This window comes from Molossus molossus, unplaced genomic scaffold, assembly GCF_014108415.1.
Source record: "Molossus molossus isolate mMolMol1 unplaced genomic scaffold, mMolMol1.p scaffold_m16_p_18, whole genome shotgun sequence".
Taxonomy (NCBI): Eukaryota; Metazoa; Chordata; class Mammalia; order Chiroptera; family Molossidae; genus Molossus; species Molossus molossus.
This window is the reverse complement of record NW_023425353.1, coordinates 48,741,326-48,754,913: the sequence shown is the minus strand read 5'-3', so window position 1 is coordinate 48,754,913 and position 13,588 is coordinate 48,741,326. Positions and strand designations below refer to the sequence as shown.

The 13,588-nt window shown below is 37.8% G+C and overlaps 1 protein-coding gene across 8 annotated transcripts in view; it reads left to right on the top strand.

Annotated features, from left to right (window-relative positions):
• The window catches only part of SLC4A7 (solute carrier family 4 member 7), a 112,875-nt gene that overhangs the window by 35,554 nt on the left and 63,733 nt on the right, over nt 1-13,588 (top strand). For all 8 annotated transcript variants that reach the window (XM_036267234.1, XM_036267232.1, XM_036267236.1 and 5 more), the window contains exon 2: nt 11,470-11,551. In XM_036267234.1, the coding sequence (XP_036123127.1) occupies nt 11,470-11,551 (82 nt within the window). The remainder of the gene's footprint in view (nt 1-11,469; nt 11,552-13,588) is intronic.

Genomic DNA, 13,588 nt, shown 5'->3' with positions numbered 1-13,588 from the left:
TTAATAGTGAAGCTTGAAGAAATGTCAGGCTTATTAGCACTGGCTTAGAATAGTATCATCCTCTGTGTCCTTGGCTGTGGAAGTCATTCTGCTGAAAAGATTAAATCCTCGTATAAAGTTAGAAATGTTTGTAGCATCTTTATTATGCTATAAAATTAGGTTTTGATTAGTTAATATTATTTGAGTGAGGTTTTGAAAAATCCTACTTGGCTAAGATTCGAGGAAAGAAATCACTGTGTCTTAATAGCTAAGTGTGTTTTGAAGCTAAATTGAAGTATTCATAACTAAAATTACTCTACTTGTTAATAACGTATGTGTGTTACTTTTGAGCTATAGCCATATACCTTATATAATGAAGAAATTGTTTTGTGATAGGGATCTTCTGCTGCTGTTTTAAAAGTGGATTTTTAAAACCTCATCTATCAAAAGAATATTAGACTAGGTTTATGAATATATTGTTAAATAATCTTTTAACACTTTTTGTCCCTAATATTATTCCTTTGGAATGCTAACGTACCATTTTTGTTCATTTTACCAAGCAAATACAAATTATGGATTTTGCTTCTCAGGGAGGATAAATGACTGTGAGAAGAATTAGTAAAGTGTACTGTGTAGTTATAAAATCTGTTTTAGGCATAGAAAGTACAGTTTGTTTGATTTTCCTGGGAATTCTCACTTGTGAATTGAATTTTGATTTCCTTATTTGTTGATCCTGGGCTTTTTTGCTTTGTTTATAAACTGATATATTAAATTTAAAAATGCTGAGTACTTTTCTGTGTTTGAGCTTTAATTGTGTTCATATGGAGTCCTTAGAGGATCCAGTATAAATTTTAGTTGAGTGTCTTGTATTTTGAAACATACTTAACATTCAGCAAGTATTTATTAGAGAAGTTAACCATGGGCCAGGCCCTCCTTGATGCTGAAGATACAGCAGTGAGCAGAACAGACATCATTCCTTTCCTGGAACTTATCGTTCAGACTGGGAGATTGTTAAGAAAGTGTTTACATATGTAGCTAATGATAAGTTTTAGTAAATACTGTAAAGAAATTGGTGTATGTTCTCAGCATGTATTATAGTGACCTTGGTTTATTGTCTAGTGTTAAAGAACCCAGGTAACTGGGACTCTAGAGACCTGGCTTTTAATTTCAGTTCTTTCACCAACCAACAGTGTAGTCTTAAGCAAGTCACTTAAGTGGGGTGTGTGTGCGCGCGCACGCACGCGTGCACGCACGCGTGCATGCAGGCACAGGTACGCTTGTGTTATATATATCTCTGTATATCTCAGTATTATAGAGATATCTGTATACTATATCCATAAAATGAGAAAACTGAGCTGGAAAAGTAAAACCTGTCTACACCCATGAGTTTGTGATGTCTCATTTATTCATTAGGAATGGAAAGGAAAATTCATTTATATCTGGATTTCTTAACACCGGGAGCCACATTTACCTGTAAATTAAATGATAAACTAGAGATTTGATTATATTACAGTTTTTCTTTCACTGATGTATTCCCAGTACCTGGAATAATGCTTGGTACATAGTATACCCACAGCAAATTTTTGTTGAATGAATGGATAGCTTCCTTAATAACTAGTCGTTACGGAAATGAGACTTATTTTCGTGGTCCATTGAATTCGTAGGGAACAGGGTTATTATTCAGGGGAAGAATAGGCAAACAGACAACATTGCTGAGGGATTTCCTGGCTCTCTGCTGTTGGTTTTCCGTAGGAAAAAAAATGCAGCAGAACCCTAAAAATATCAAGCTAACAGTAACCCCTTGCTGGTTGAAGATGGGGAATCTTGACAGGACACCTACTGGAACTTCTCTTTCTGAAAAACAGGCACTGGATTGTTGTGTGGATGTGTTTTCCCTTCTGTGTAGAATGCCTGTGTTTTTCTATACATTTTAATGACTAATGAAGTTGAGATTTTTTTTTTTTTTAAGAAAGTCCATTTTGGAGATAGATTTTATCTTCATTTCTGTTAATAAACATACATACCCGATAACCCTAAAATAAGTGATTTCTATATGTATATATATTTGGATGTGTTTGCGTGTGTGTGTGTGTTTGTGCATATTGAATTAGAACTTGGAATGAGTGCATTTCCTCAGAGAAGTAGTGTAATAGATATTTGTGATTTATAGTTTCAGGTAGAACCCTGATGAGGCTTTTCATTGTCCTTGATTCCTGTGCCTTGTGACAATGCATGTGACAATAAAGTGAGTCACTAACAATCCTGGCTATTACCCGTCAGTTTTTATGCCTCGTACCTCTTTGAGTTCTCTGCTCTTTCAGTCTTTGACTTTTCCCCCCACCGTTTGCCTTTGAAACTTTCTTAAAACTTAAGTTGTCTTTAGTTTCAACCGTGGTATTTAAACTGAAAATTTCTGAAGCTTTTCCTTTCACTGTCTGAATCGATGAGTTCCCCCACTCTAGTGACAAAGTATTTTTCACAAGGCTTTTAAATTCTTTCTGTGGGAATCACATGATTGTCTAAATTTAAAATTTGCAATACTTTTCCATATACTTTTTACATCTCTTCAGCTTATTTTAGAGTTACTATGTGGATCTAAAAATGCCCAGTGAGTTCTTCAGAAACTACGAATATCATTCTTTGGCTTTTCATTTTTGGAAACAGTAGTCATTGATGATTTCTCTCATTACCTGGATTAGAAAAGAGTATTTGCCTTACTCTTAAGCCCTTTGCCCACACATTTAAAGCTTTCTAATATTTAAGTTAAACTCTTGGTGACAGGTGGGGGATTGGGTTGGGAATTGGGGTTATTTGGAGGAAACTTGTATTTTGGGGCGACAACATTGTTATTTGTATGTTGCCCTAGGCATCTTGGGTAAAATATTCTGACATACACATAAACTTTTTAGAACACAGTTTATAGGTGTGGGGTTGTTTGTATTAGTGAAAGTGCAGTAACTTGACAGTATTTTCTTGTGAATTGGAATGTACTTTTTTTTCCCCTGAAGGGTTAAAACAATGCAGATGAGTGGGAGTAGTCCTAAGAATACCTAACCAAAGTGATTAAGGCCATGAAGCAGTCTCAAAGAGAAATTTAAATATGTGGGACTTAAGTCTGTAACATAATCCAAGGGTGTGTTCAAACTTTGGTTATGCACCAAAATCACATAGATTGTTAAAAATACAGTTGCTTGGTCTCCACCTTAACCACTGAAGCAGCAGCATCCAGGGTAGGGCAAGGGAAGCTGAGTTTTAACAAGCTCTCTAGGTGTGTCTAAATATAATATGTCACAAAATCTCTTCAAGTAAGACAGTTTTAGGTCCTTGTGAAAGTTAGTTGCAGCATCTTGGCATTCCATAGTTATGTATGCATTTCTTAGGAATAATTCTCTTAGACAACCATACTGCTATTTTAGGACACATTTTAAGTCTTCATCAGTTTTAATTAGGCAATTAATAGGTATTTATTTATGTACTTGTAAGACTTTTCTGATAAAGTTTTAAAGTTCTATATGGTGGGTGAGAAAACATTCTTACAGAAAAATGGAACAGTTTCATTATTTAGATACAGTAAAAATGTGGGCATCCTTTTTGGGTTGTGGACCTAGTGCTTGACACTTTCACATAATATCTCGTCCCACAGTTCTTTCAGGTGGTATTATACTCTTCTTTGTAGTTGAGACCAAGATAGATGGGTGAAGTGGCTTGCAAAAGATTGCATACTTAGTCTACCTCTGTATTTACTTGGTTGAAATAAAAGCACTGTAAAAAGCAACAAATCCAGGAGTCTACCTCATCCGCCACAGATCCAGTTTTACTATTTTTTTGTACGTCCTTCCAATGTTTCATTATGAAAATTCAAATATTTCTATTCTGGGGACTTTCTTACATAAAAAGAAGCATCGTGTATACGTGGTTCTCTTCCTTTGTGTGTATTTCATTTTGTAATAGGTCATGGATAATTTTTGTGCCAGTAGATGGAGAATGTCCTTGTTTTGTTTAGTAGCTTGGTATTCCATCGGGTAGTTATTCCTCTGTTAAGGGGGTCCTTGGGTTGTTTCCAGTTGTTTCCTGGTATCAGCTGCAATAAATAACCTATGTGTGCTGTTTCACATACAGAGAATTTAAACTTTCTTTATGATCATATATGGATAATTCTTAAATCTGTTGTCTTCTTTGCTATAGAGTTATTGTAATCTGAATAGTTACCTTATTTTATAAGTACTGTAGAAATTGAAAACCAAGGATAACATAATTTGGTTAAGATTAGAGTGACCAATCTTGCATTGATGTACTTTTATTCTTTCATGTATTTGAGTTTTTCCAGTGTCTTGGCTTTATTTCATTTTAGGTAGGCTTTGTAAGTATTGGCTTATGTCACTCACTTATGAGGTTAAGAATGAAAATATTCTGATGTCAAGGGTTGCTCTTTGCTGTTGCTATTTTTAGTTTCCCACTATATTCTTGGGGTTAAAAAATGAGGTAGAGTTTTTTTCTAGATGCAGATTTAAAAATACGTGACCTGTTAGCAGATTAAATTTGAATTTACTCTTTTAAAAATATTAAAAGTAAAACGTTTGTTATAACAAAACATGAAATGTTACATGTCTGTGTTATTTACTACTCCTTTCCCAGTCATCAGAGTGACAGTGTTAGCAGTTTGATAATATTACCTATCATTTTGTTTATACTACTTTTAAAAAACAAAAATATACTCTATATAATATATTAACATACTCTATATTTAGAAATATGGGTTAAAGCATTGAACTAAAGAGACAGGATTTAAAATGCAGTATATTTGTTTCAGAAATGTCTTGCCCCCTTGAAACATCACTGGTTTTGTTCTAAGAGATTTTCGTATAAAGTGATATGCATGCTGCACACTTTGTTGAATTACTTCTAAAATGTCAAGATGGCCAGTTTGTATGGCCTGCTTAACATTTGCATTTATAGTAGACTGCCTGTCTGATTCCTGTTGCACAGTCATTGAAGAGCTAGGTTAAGTTTTTAAGAGAAAGGAGAAATGCAGATTGTTTTTCCCTTCCCCCTGTTTTTATAGTATTAGTGTTGTAGTTTTTAGACTTTAAAGTTTTAACTTTTGTTTGTTCTATAAGTTATACGTGAAAACATTCTCATTGAAAACCAGAAAATAACAGTATAGTAATATCCTCACTTGGCTTTAAGTTAAATGACTACTTAAGGCTTCACAGGCAGTGTCTAGTGGGAGCAGGCTGGGTGGACCATTAGAGGATGTGCTGATGGATATCCCTTTAATTTTAACATGCCACTTTTTATACATATTGGAAGTATTTGTTGTTTTATGATAGATGTTCAGAGGTCAAAGAGTGTTTGTTTTAAATAAGTAAATATTGTAAAATTGCCCAATTTAAGCTATTTTTGAGCTTTACCTGATCAGCGTTGTTAGTCTATCTAAACAGGTAAGTATACCTACATAGAATTAAAGGTTTTATTATTTAGAGGTGAGAGAGAAGTGCATTGTTTGGCTTCCCATCTTGGCAGTTGTGCTTGCTACGTGCAAGCTTAGAAACAGGAGCAGTTAATCCCTTTTAAAATACACAGTAGGCTGCCTCTTGGGATAATGCAACTTGTGACCCTTTAATTTAGGAGACAGCTTGTCTTTTGTACCTTTGTAACTTTAGGGGCTAAATAGTATCTAGTCATTGGAGGAGGCAAAGTAAAGGTTTCAGAGGATGACACACTTAGTGGATGACAATTATTAATGATCCATTTTTTTACCTTTTTTTTTGTGAGTTTTTTGTTTCCTATTTCAGCCTTTCCTCATTTCTAAGAGCTTATGATTGCCATAGGCAGTTTGATTAACCTATAATAACTTTGTCTTCTTTATGTGAGAATGTCACATGGTCTACACAGCCTGTTTCCTACTTTTAATATGGAGCCTTGGCAAGTCATTTTCCTTCTCTGAGTTTCCTGTATTAAGTTGAACAACGGCTCCTTTGAGTCATACACAAGTACCGCTTGATACCCAAATGTAGTTGATTCTATAGTTTGGATAGGTAACCTTCAAAAGTAAGTTTTGATGTCAAGAGATTTACATTTTCTAATATACTGACTCTGGTTATGGGTTTGGGGTAGCAAATAGTGAGAGTTTGGATAGCAGATGAATTATTTACAGTGTAATCAAACTCAGTTCCTGAGTTTCAAGATTGGAGAATTTGGATACTGAGAGTTTGGATAGCAAGGAACAATGGTATATGAATCTAGTTTGTATACACTGGAAAAAGCTGCTCAGAAGCACAATACTTTAGACCCAGAGTTGGAAGAGACTTTAAAAGATCATTTACTCAACCTCCTATTTGATCCCTTCTTCAACATACTGGTTTTCCCCTTTATGGACATTGAAAGTGGCAAGACACTAACTATACTGTGTCACTTTGGTCTGTTCTAAGTGCTAAGGAGATGTTGGGCAGTAAGAGGAACCACAGAGAAAACAGGAATGGTTGAAAGTTTCTTGCAAAATTTAAAAAATGCTAGAATTAGAATTAGATGGATGAAAAAGTAACTTCAGAAAGGTGTTAAATGGAGTAATAACAGTGTTGTAACTGATGTTAATATTATTTAATTCTCTCATGTCCAGTTGTCTCTGTTGCCTACAAAGGTACCAATTAAAGCAGAAGGACCTTCTAAGAGAACAAATTAGATTTTTTTCTTTTCCTTCTTGAAAGCTGTTTTTTTTCCTGTCCTGCTTTAGAAGGGTTGTAGTACTTTGCTCCCATCTGAGCCTGAACATTGCCCATTTCCTGTTGCCCATCCTTTTGCCCACTCTTAATGACTGGTTCCAGGTCATCTACCCCTTCCCAAAGCCCCAGCCCCTTCTGACTTATTTCTGGTTCTTCAGCCTCTTCCTGAGCCATCTTTTTCCTACTTTCATCTTTTGCTTTGATTCTGTGACAGAGGCATGCATAGGACGGGGCCTGTCTGGTGGGAATGGCTTGCTGAATGAGGTTCCATGTTCTGAGTTTGTGCACACGCAGCACAAACTCCATGAGCTGATCCATGTCACCCGTGATGTTCAGACTGGCCTATATAATGTCAGCCAGCTCTTCCTCAGAACCTCTGTATATCTTTTAAAAGCTTGGATGTCCTCCTCCAATATGTCTCCCAATCCTGGGCTTGGTGAAGACAGCCATGTCCTTGTCCACTATTCCCTGCTCCTGGCACATTACCCTCTAGTCTTTGCCACATAAAATGGAATAGTCTTTTCTGAGGAACTGGAGGTGGTGGTGGTGTCCTCCTTGTCACCCTTGCCCACCCAGTCTGGATGTACGTGTTGGACCACTTTGTGGAGAAGGGTCATGGCTGCATGCTGCCCTGAAAGGTTAAAGGTTGGCAAGGCTGAGTATTTCCTTGATGGCTGCAGCAGAGCCCTGCTGGGCAAGGGCCCAGAGCGAACCACAGCTGAAATTGAAGACTTTTTGAGGGAGGGGAATTTGTTCATCTGTCTCTATCTGTGGCACAGAATTATAATTACATAATAGTGAATGGTGATTATAATGCTCCTTTGAAAGTTAAGTTGGAGCCCTGGCCGGTTTGGCTCAGCGGTTAGAGCGTCGGCCTGCGGTCCAGAGAGACCCAGGTTCGGTTCCCGCTAAGGGCACGTACCTTGGTTGCAGTTTGTTCCCGGCCCTGGTTGGTCGTGCAGGTGGCAGACACTCGATGTGTCCCTTTCACGTCGATGTTTCTCTCTCTTCCTCTTTCTCCCTCCCACTCTGTCTGAACAAAAAAATGGAAAAATGTCCATGGGTGAGGATAAAAAAAAAAAAAAGAAAGTTAAGTTAGACATTGAGAAGGGAAGTTAAACCTAAAATTGTATTCTTTTAAAAATAATCTGTGCAATATTTTATGATAAATAAATTTAGTCTATGTTGAGCTGAAGAAGGGAACAAAATTATGAAGGTAGAATTTCACAATGTAAAGGTAGAAGAATATCTTTAGGGGTTATATTTGACATGGCTTTTCCTTTGTATAAATAAAAAATGCTCATAAATTTGATTGGCTTTGGTTAATTTGTCAGTGAAAAGGGGTGCTACATGTAAGTCTGTAGACTCATTTTTGACACTTTAATGTTTAACCATAATCCAGTCTCTTTTTTTATAGAATTTGATTCTTTTTTTTCTTTTTAAACTTATCTTTATTGTTGAATGTATTACAGATGTCCCTCTCCTCCCCTACTCATTGACCCCCTCCTCCTTTCTCCTCCTGCCCTCTTGCCTTTGCCACACTATTGTCTGTGTCCCTTGGTTATGCATACATGCATATATGTTATTTGGTTTATCTCTTCCTGTCCCTCCTCCCTCATTCCCTTTGAAGGTGTTAGTCTAACAACCAATTTGTACTTCTTAATTCCTTCAACTTTTTATCCACCACCCCAACCCCCTCCCATCTGGCAACAAAAAGTTCTCTTTATCTATGAGTCTGTTTCTGTTTGTTTGTAGATTCAATTGTTGATAGATATGTATTGCCATTTTATTGTTCATATTTTTGTTGTTGTTCTCCTTCAAGAAGACCATCATTTTATATGATACTACTGGTTTGGTGATGATGAACTCCTTTAGTTTTTTCTTGTCTAGGAAACTCTTTATATGTCCATCAATTCTAAATGATAGCTTTGCAGGACAGAGTAATCTTGGTTATAGGTCATTACCTTTCAACACTTGAAATATTTCTTGTCCTTCTGGTCTGCAAAGTTTCTTTTGAGAAAACGGCCAACAGTCTTATGGGAGCTCTGTTGTAGGTAACTGACTGCTTTTCTCTTGCTGTTTTTAAGATTCTTTCTTTGTCTTTAACCTTTAGCATTTTGATGATGATGATGTCTTGGTGTGGGCCTCTTGGGGTTCATCTTGTTTGGGACTCTCTGTGCTTCCTGGACTTGTATGTCTGTTTCCTTCACCAAGTTAGGGAAGTTTTCTGTCACTATTTTTCCAAATAGGTTCTCAATTTCTTGCTCCCTCTCTTCTCTTTCTGGCACCCCCATGGTATGAATGTGTTATGCTTGAAGTTGACCCAGAGACTCCTTATACTATCCTCACGTTTTTGGATTTTTTTTTCATTTTGCTGTTCTGATTGGGTGTGTTTTGCTTCTTTATAACCAAATTGATGGTTAGCTTCTTGGCTTTACCTACTCTACTAGTGGTTCCCTATAAATTATTCTTTATTTCAGTTGGTGCATTCTTTATGTCTGACTGATTCTTTTTTATGCTCTTGAAGTCTTCACTAGGTTCCTTCTCACTAAGTTCCTTGAGCATCCTTATACCCAGTGTTTTGAACTCTGCATCTGTTAGATTGCTTATTCCATTTTGTTTAGTTCTATTCCTGGAGTTTTGTTCTGTTCTTTCATTTGGGACATGTTTCTTTGTCTCCTCATTTGGCTGCCTCCCTGTGTTTGTTTCTATGTATTAGGTAGAGTTACTATGTTTTCTTGACTTTGTAGGGTGGCCTGTTATAGTGGGTGTCCTGTAGGATCCAGTGGCACAGCCTCCCTGGTCAGCCCAGCTGGGTCCACGAGCTGTACCCCTCGTGTGGGCCGCACACCCTTCTGTTGTAATTGTGTCTTGATTGCTGTTGGCACATCAAAGGGAGGGATTTACTCAGGCTGATCAGCTGCAAGGACTGGCTGTGCCCACTGACCTCCAGCCTCTGACTACCTTAGAGGGTTAGTTGTGCAGGGGCCAACCACACAGAGCAAGACTTACTTCAGCAGAGCAAGACTTACTTCAGCAGAGCTGGTAGCCATTTCTTGAGTGTGTCTTTTGTGGTGGTTGGGTGGTGGTGCTTTGATGTGGTCTGGGTGTGCTGGCTCTGGGGGCAAGGTCTGCCACTACCTGTGGCCACCAGGCATAAGTTACAAAGTGATCTGCAGATGGCTGCTGCTTGTGCTGGACTTGGAGGTGCTCAGGCAAAGCCAAGCTGTGAACCAAGGCTGGCTGTTTCTAGTGCCAGGCTTGGGGCCAGTTAGCTAGAGGTATGGGTCTTACTGAGGCCAAGATGCTGTTTGTTTGAGAGAACTTAGGAAAATCTGAAGCAGGAGCCAAGAGAGGCCAATCCTATGGTAAAGCCACTGGAAACAGCTTGTGTGGGGCCTGAAAGTTGGGTGGGGCAGGACCTCAGGGAATCACCAGGGTGGGGCCACAGTGTAACCCAGGTTGTTGGAGTCCTAGATGTGGTGCCTGTCTGCTGGGCCCGTGGGGGAAGGGCTCACCAAAGGAACAAGGGCTTCTACCAACATGTGTGTCTGGGGGAAAAGCTGCCTCTCCCCGATGACCAAACAACTCAGTTCTTCCCAGTGTGTCTCTGGTGCCTTTCAAGCTGCCTTCCCCACACTGGGGCCTGGAGGGAGTGTCTGAGTAAGTCTGTGCGTGGGTTCTTTAAGAGGAACTGCTTGGACTTCAGCAGACTCAGCCTCAATCCCGCTGGTTTTTTCAGCCAGAAGTTATGGGGATTCTCTTCCTTGCACTGGAACCCTGAGCTGGGAGCCTGGTGTGGGACAGGGACCCCTCACTCCTAAGGGCGGACCTTTTCAACCGAGGCGTCCCTCCTGATTTTTATCCACCACAAGTGTGTGTAGGACCAGCCCATTCATGCCTCTGCCCCTCCTACCAGTCTTGGTGGGGCTGCTTCTTTAATTTCGTAGTTGTAGGACTTCCATTCAGCTTTTAGGCGGTTCTGAATGATGGTTCTGTAGTTTAGTTGTAATTTTGATGTGGTTGTGGGAGAAGGCGAGACAATGTTTACCTATACTGCCATCTTGACCAGAGAGCCACAATCCAGTCTCATATAGCTCAGTTAAGTGTTTGTCTTTAATTAGAGGATCAAAGACCAAAAAACAAGCAATAAAGCATTCTGTATTGATATCTAAGGGTCCCTCTCACTCCAGATGTTCTATAATTCCTGATCTGGAAGTCTTTCTGTTGAAGTGAATATATGTACCAGTCATTTAGTAACTTCCATAGAACGCCAATTAAAAATCTTTGCTATCTCAGTTCTTATCATGATGTTTATAAATGGTCTTCTGTGGATAAAAAAAAAAGTCTGTAAGCATACTTGAAAAATAATGCAGTTAGCTGTAATAAGAATTCAGTTCATGCCCTGGCCAGTTTGGCTCAGCGGTTAGAGCGTCGACCTGCGGTCCGGAGAGACCCGGGTTCGGTTCCCGCTAAGGGCACGTACTTCGGTTGCAGTTTGTCCCCGGCCCTGGTTGGTCGTGCGGGTGGCAGCCACTCGATGTGTCCCTTTCACATCGATGTTTCTCTCTCTCTCTCTCCCTCCCACTCTATCTGTACAAAAAATGGAAAAATGTCCTCAGGTGAGGATTTAAAAAAAAAAAAAGAATTCAGTTCTTTGATAAGAAGACAATCTCACATATTTTTCGGCCATCTCAAATAGTACACTTAGTAGTAGGTTCCTCACTATGTATTGATTCATGAGCCAACGACAATGATGTCTTTTTAGGGTCCTGATGAAGAAGCTGTTGTGGATCTTGGCAAAACCAGCTCAACTGTGAACACCAAGTTTGAGAAAGAAGAACTAGAAAGTAAGTTTGTTTACAGTCACTTACGCTTAGCAGGATAAATTACTAGTGAATGTTAGTGCCCTTTAAGTTGTGCCTACAATTTGTTGAAGTATTTTTTTGTTGTTGTGAGGTAGAGCATACACAGAGAGGGGTATTTGATTATGTTTTCTAAATATAATTTAAAGAGTAATACAGCAAACGCTCATGGAACCACTACCTCTATCTTCAGATAGAACATTCCTAGATTGTTTACTCTTTGTTGAAAGTATTGGTATAACAGATTCTATAACACCAACTTCTCTAATGGTTACCATTACTGAACTTGGAAAATTGAAATGCCACAGTCACAAAATCAGGTCATACTTTTATTTTTTTTATTTCCAGCAGGTTGGGTAATTTGTATTATGAGCAAACCAGAGTACCAGACCAATAAAAGCCACAGTTATTACTAGTTGTCATCTAAATGTTCATTTTATAGGTCTGTTACATCAGCCTTTTAAAATGCTGCCATAACCTCAGCATAGAATTGTGGAGCAAATGAATTATTTGCCAATCTTTTTTCCCTAAGCAAAAAAAGGGTTTCTTTTTTTTCTCCTTTTTTTATTTCTTTTGAAATAAATTTAGATTTATAGAAGAGTAAATAAATTTAGATTTGTGAAGATAGTACAGTGTTCCTGTATACCCTTTGCCCAGCTTTTTGTGTTAATATTTTACATAACCAGCATAAGTTTACAAAAATGAAGAAATTACCATTGGAATGATTCTGTTAACTAAACTACAGATTTTATTCAGATTTCACCTTTTTTTTTCCCCCCCATTTATGTCCTCTTTCTGTTCCAGGATCCAGTTGAATGGTTTAGACTCCAATAGTGCATTTAATTTTCATATCTCCTTAGTCTCATCTAATCTGTAACAGTTTTTCCAGTCTTTCCTTGTTTCTCATGACCTTGACTTTTTTGAAGAGTAGTGGTTACTTTGTAGAATGTCTTGAAGTTTGGGTTTGTCTCATGTTATCATATGAATAGTCCAGGTTTGTGGGTGTTTGGGGAACATACAACAGAAGTGACAAACTCTTCTCAGTGTATCATATCTGTGGACATAAGATATCAACTTGACTTAATGGTGGTGATGTTAACCTTGAACACTTGGTTAAGGTGGGTCTTTTTAAGAACACATTGTTAAGTTAAACTCTTTTGTGAAAACTGGTATCATATTGGGGCCATTGATCTGTTGCTTGTAAAAAGGAGATGGGAAAAAAAACTCCCTGTCTCTTAAATTCGACTTTTATAGTGTAGACTTACTAAGTCTTCTAGAAAGAACCTCAGTGACCTACAGGGTTGTGGTTTAGATTCTGTGAATTACAGAACTACGGAAGTTAAAGTTTTTAGCAGTAAATTTATTAATTCAAATGTATAGTGGCACATTTAATTCATCACTTAGCATTTAATGTAATCCCTCAAATATATGTGACCTAGAACAGGAAGATAGACATTTGACTATGTTCCTTGGCTTCCCTCAGTTACCCCAAGGCCTCTTAACTTTGCATACTTTGTACATATCTAAACTTCAGTACCAAGTTTGAAGGAGAGATTAAATTTATCTCAGAGTTTGACTAAATAGGCCTTTGATGAAAAGCAAAGGTGAAAGAAAAATGAGAGAACAATTATAACAGAGAACACTCAGGGGGCAATAATAAAAATAGAAAAAAGCAACAACAACCATAAGGCTTAAGTTTTCAATCTTTGACTTCTAGCATATTCTTACTTATTTTGTCTAAATTGAAAATGCATAAATTATTTATTTATTTCGAAATGGCTAACTCATAAAATTTATTTTTGTTTTGGAGCATAGGGGCTTGTGTGCCAAAACCCATTAGTACTGATTGGGGTAATTACTTTTTCGTTTCCAATGAGCAGTGATGAGAATTTGACTCTTTGATTTCCACTTTCCTTTGGTGTTCAGAAGAAAATAATTTCACTAAAATAATATTGTAGGATCACTTTGCATAGAGGTTTTTTTTTTCATTTTTCTTGAGAGATAATTCACATAAGATTCATC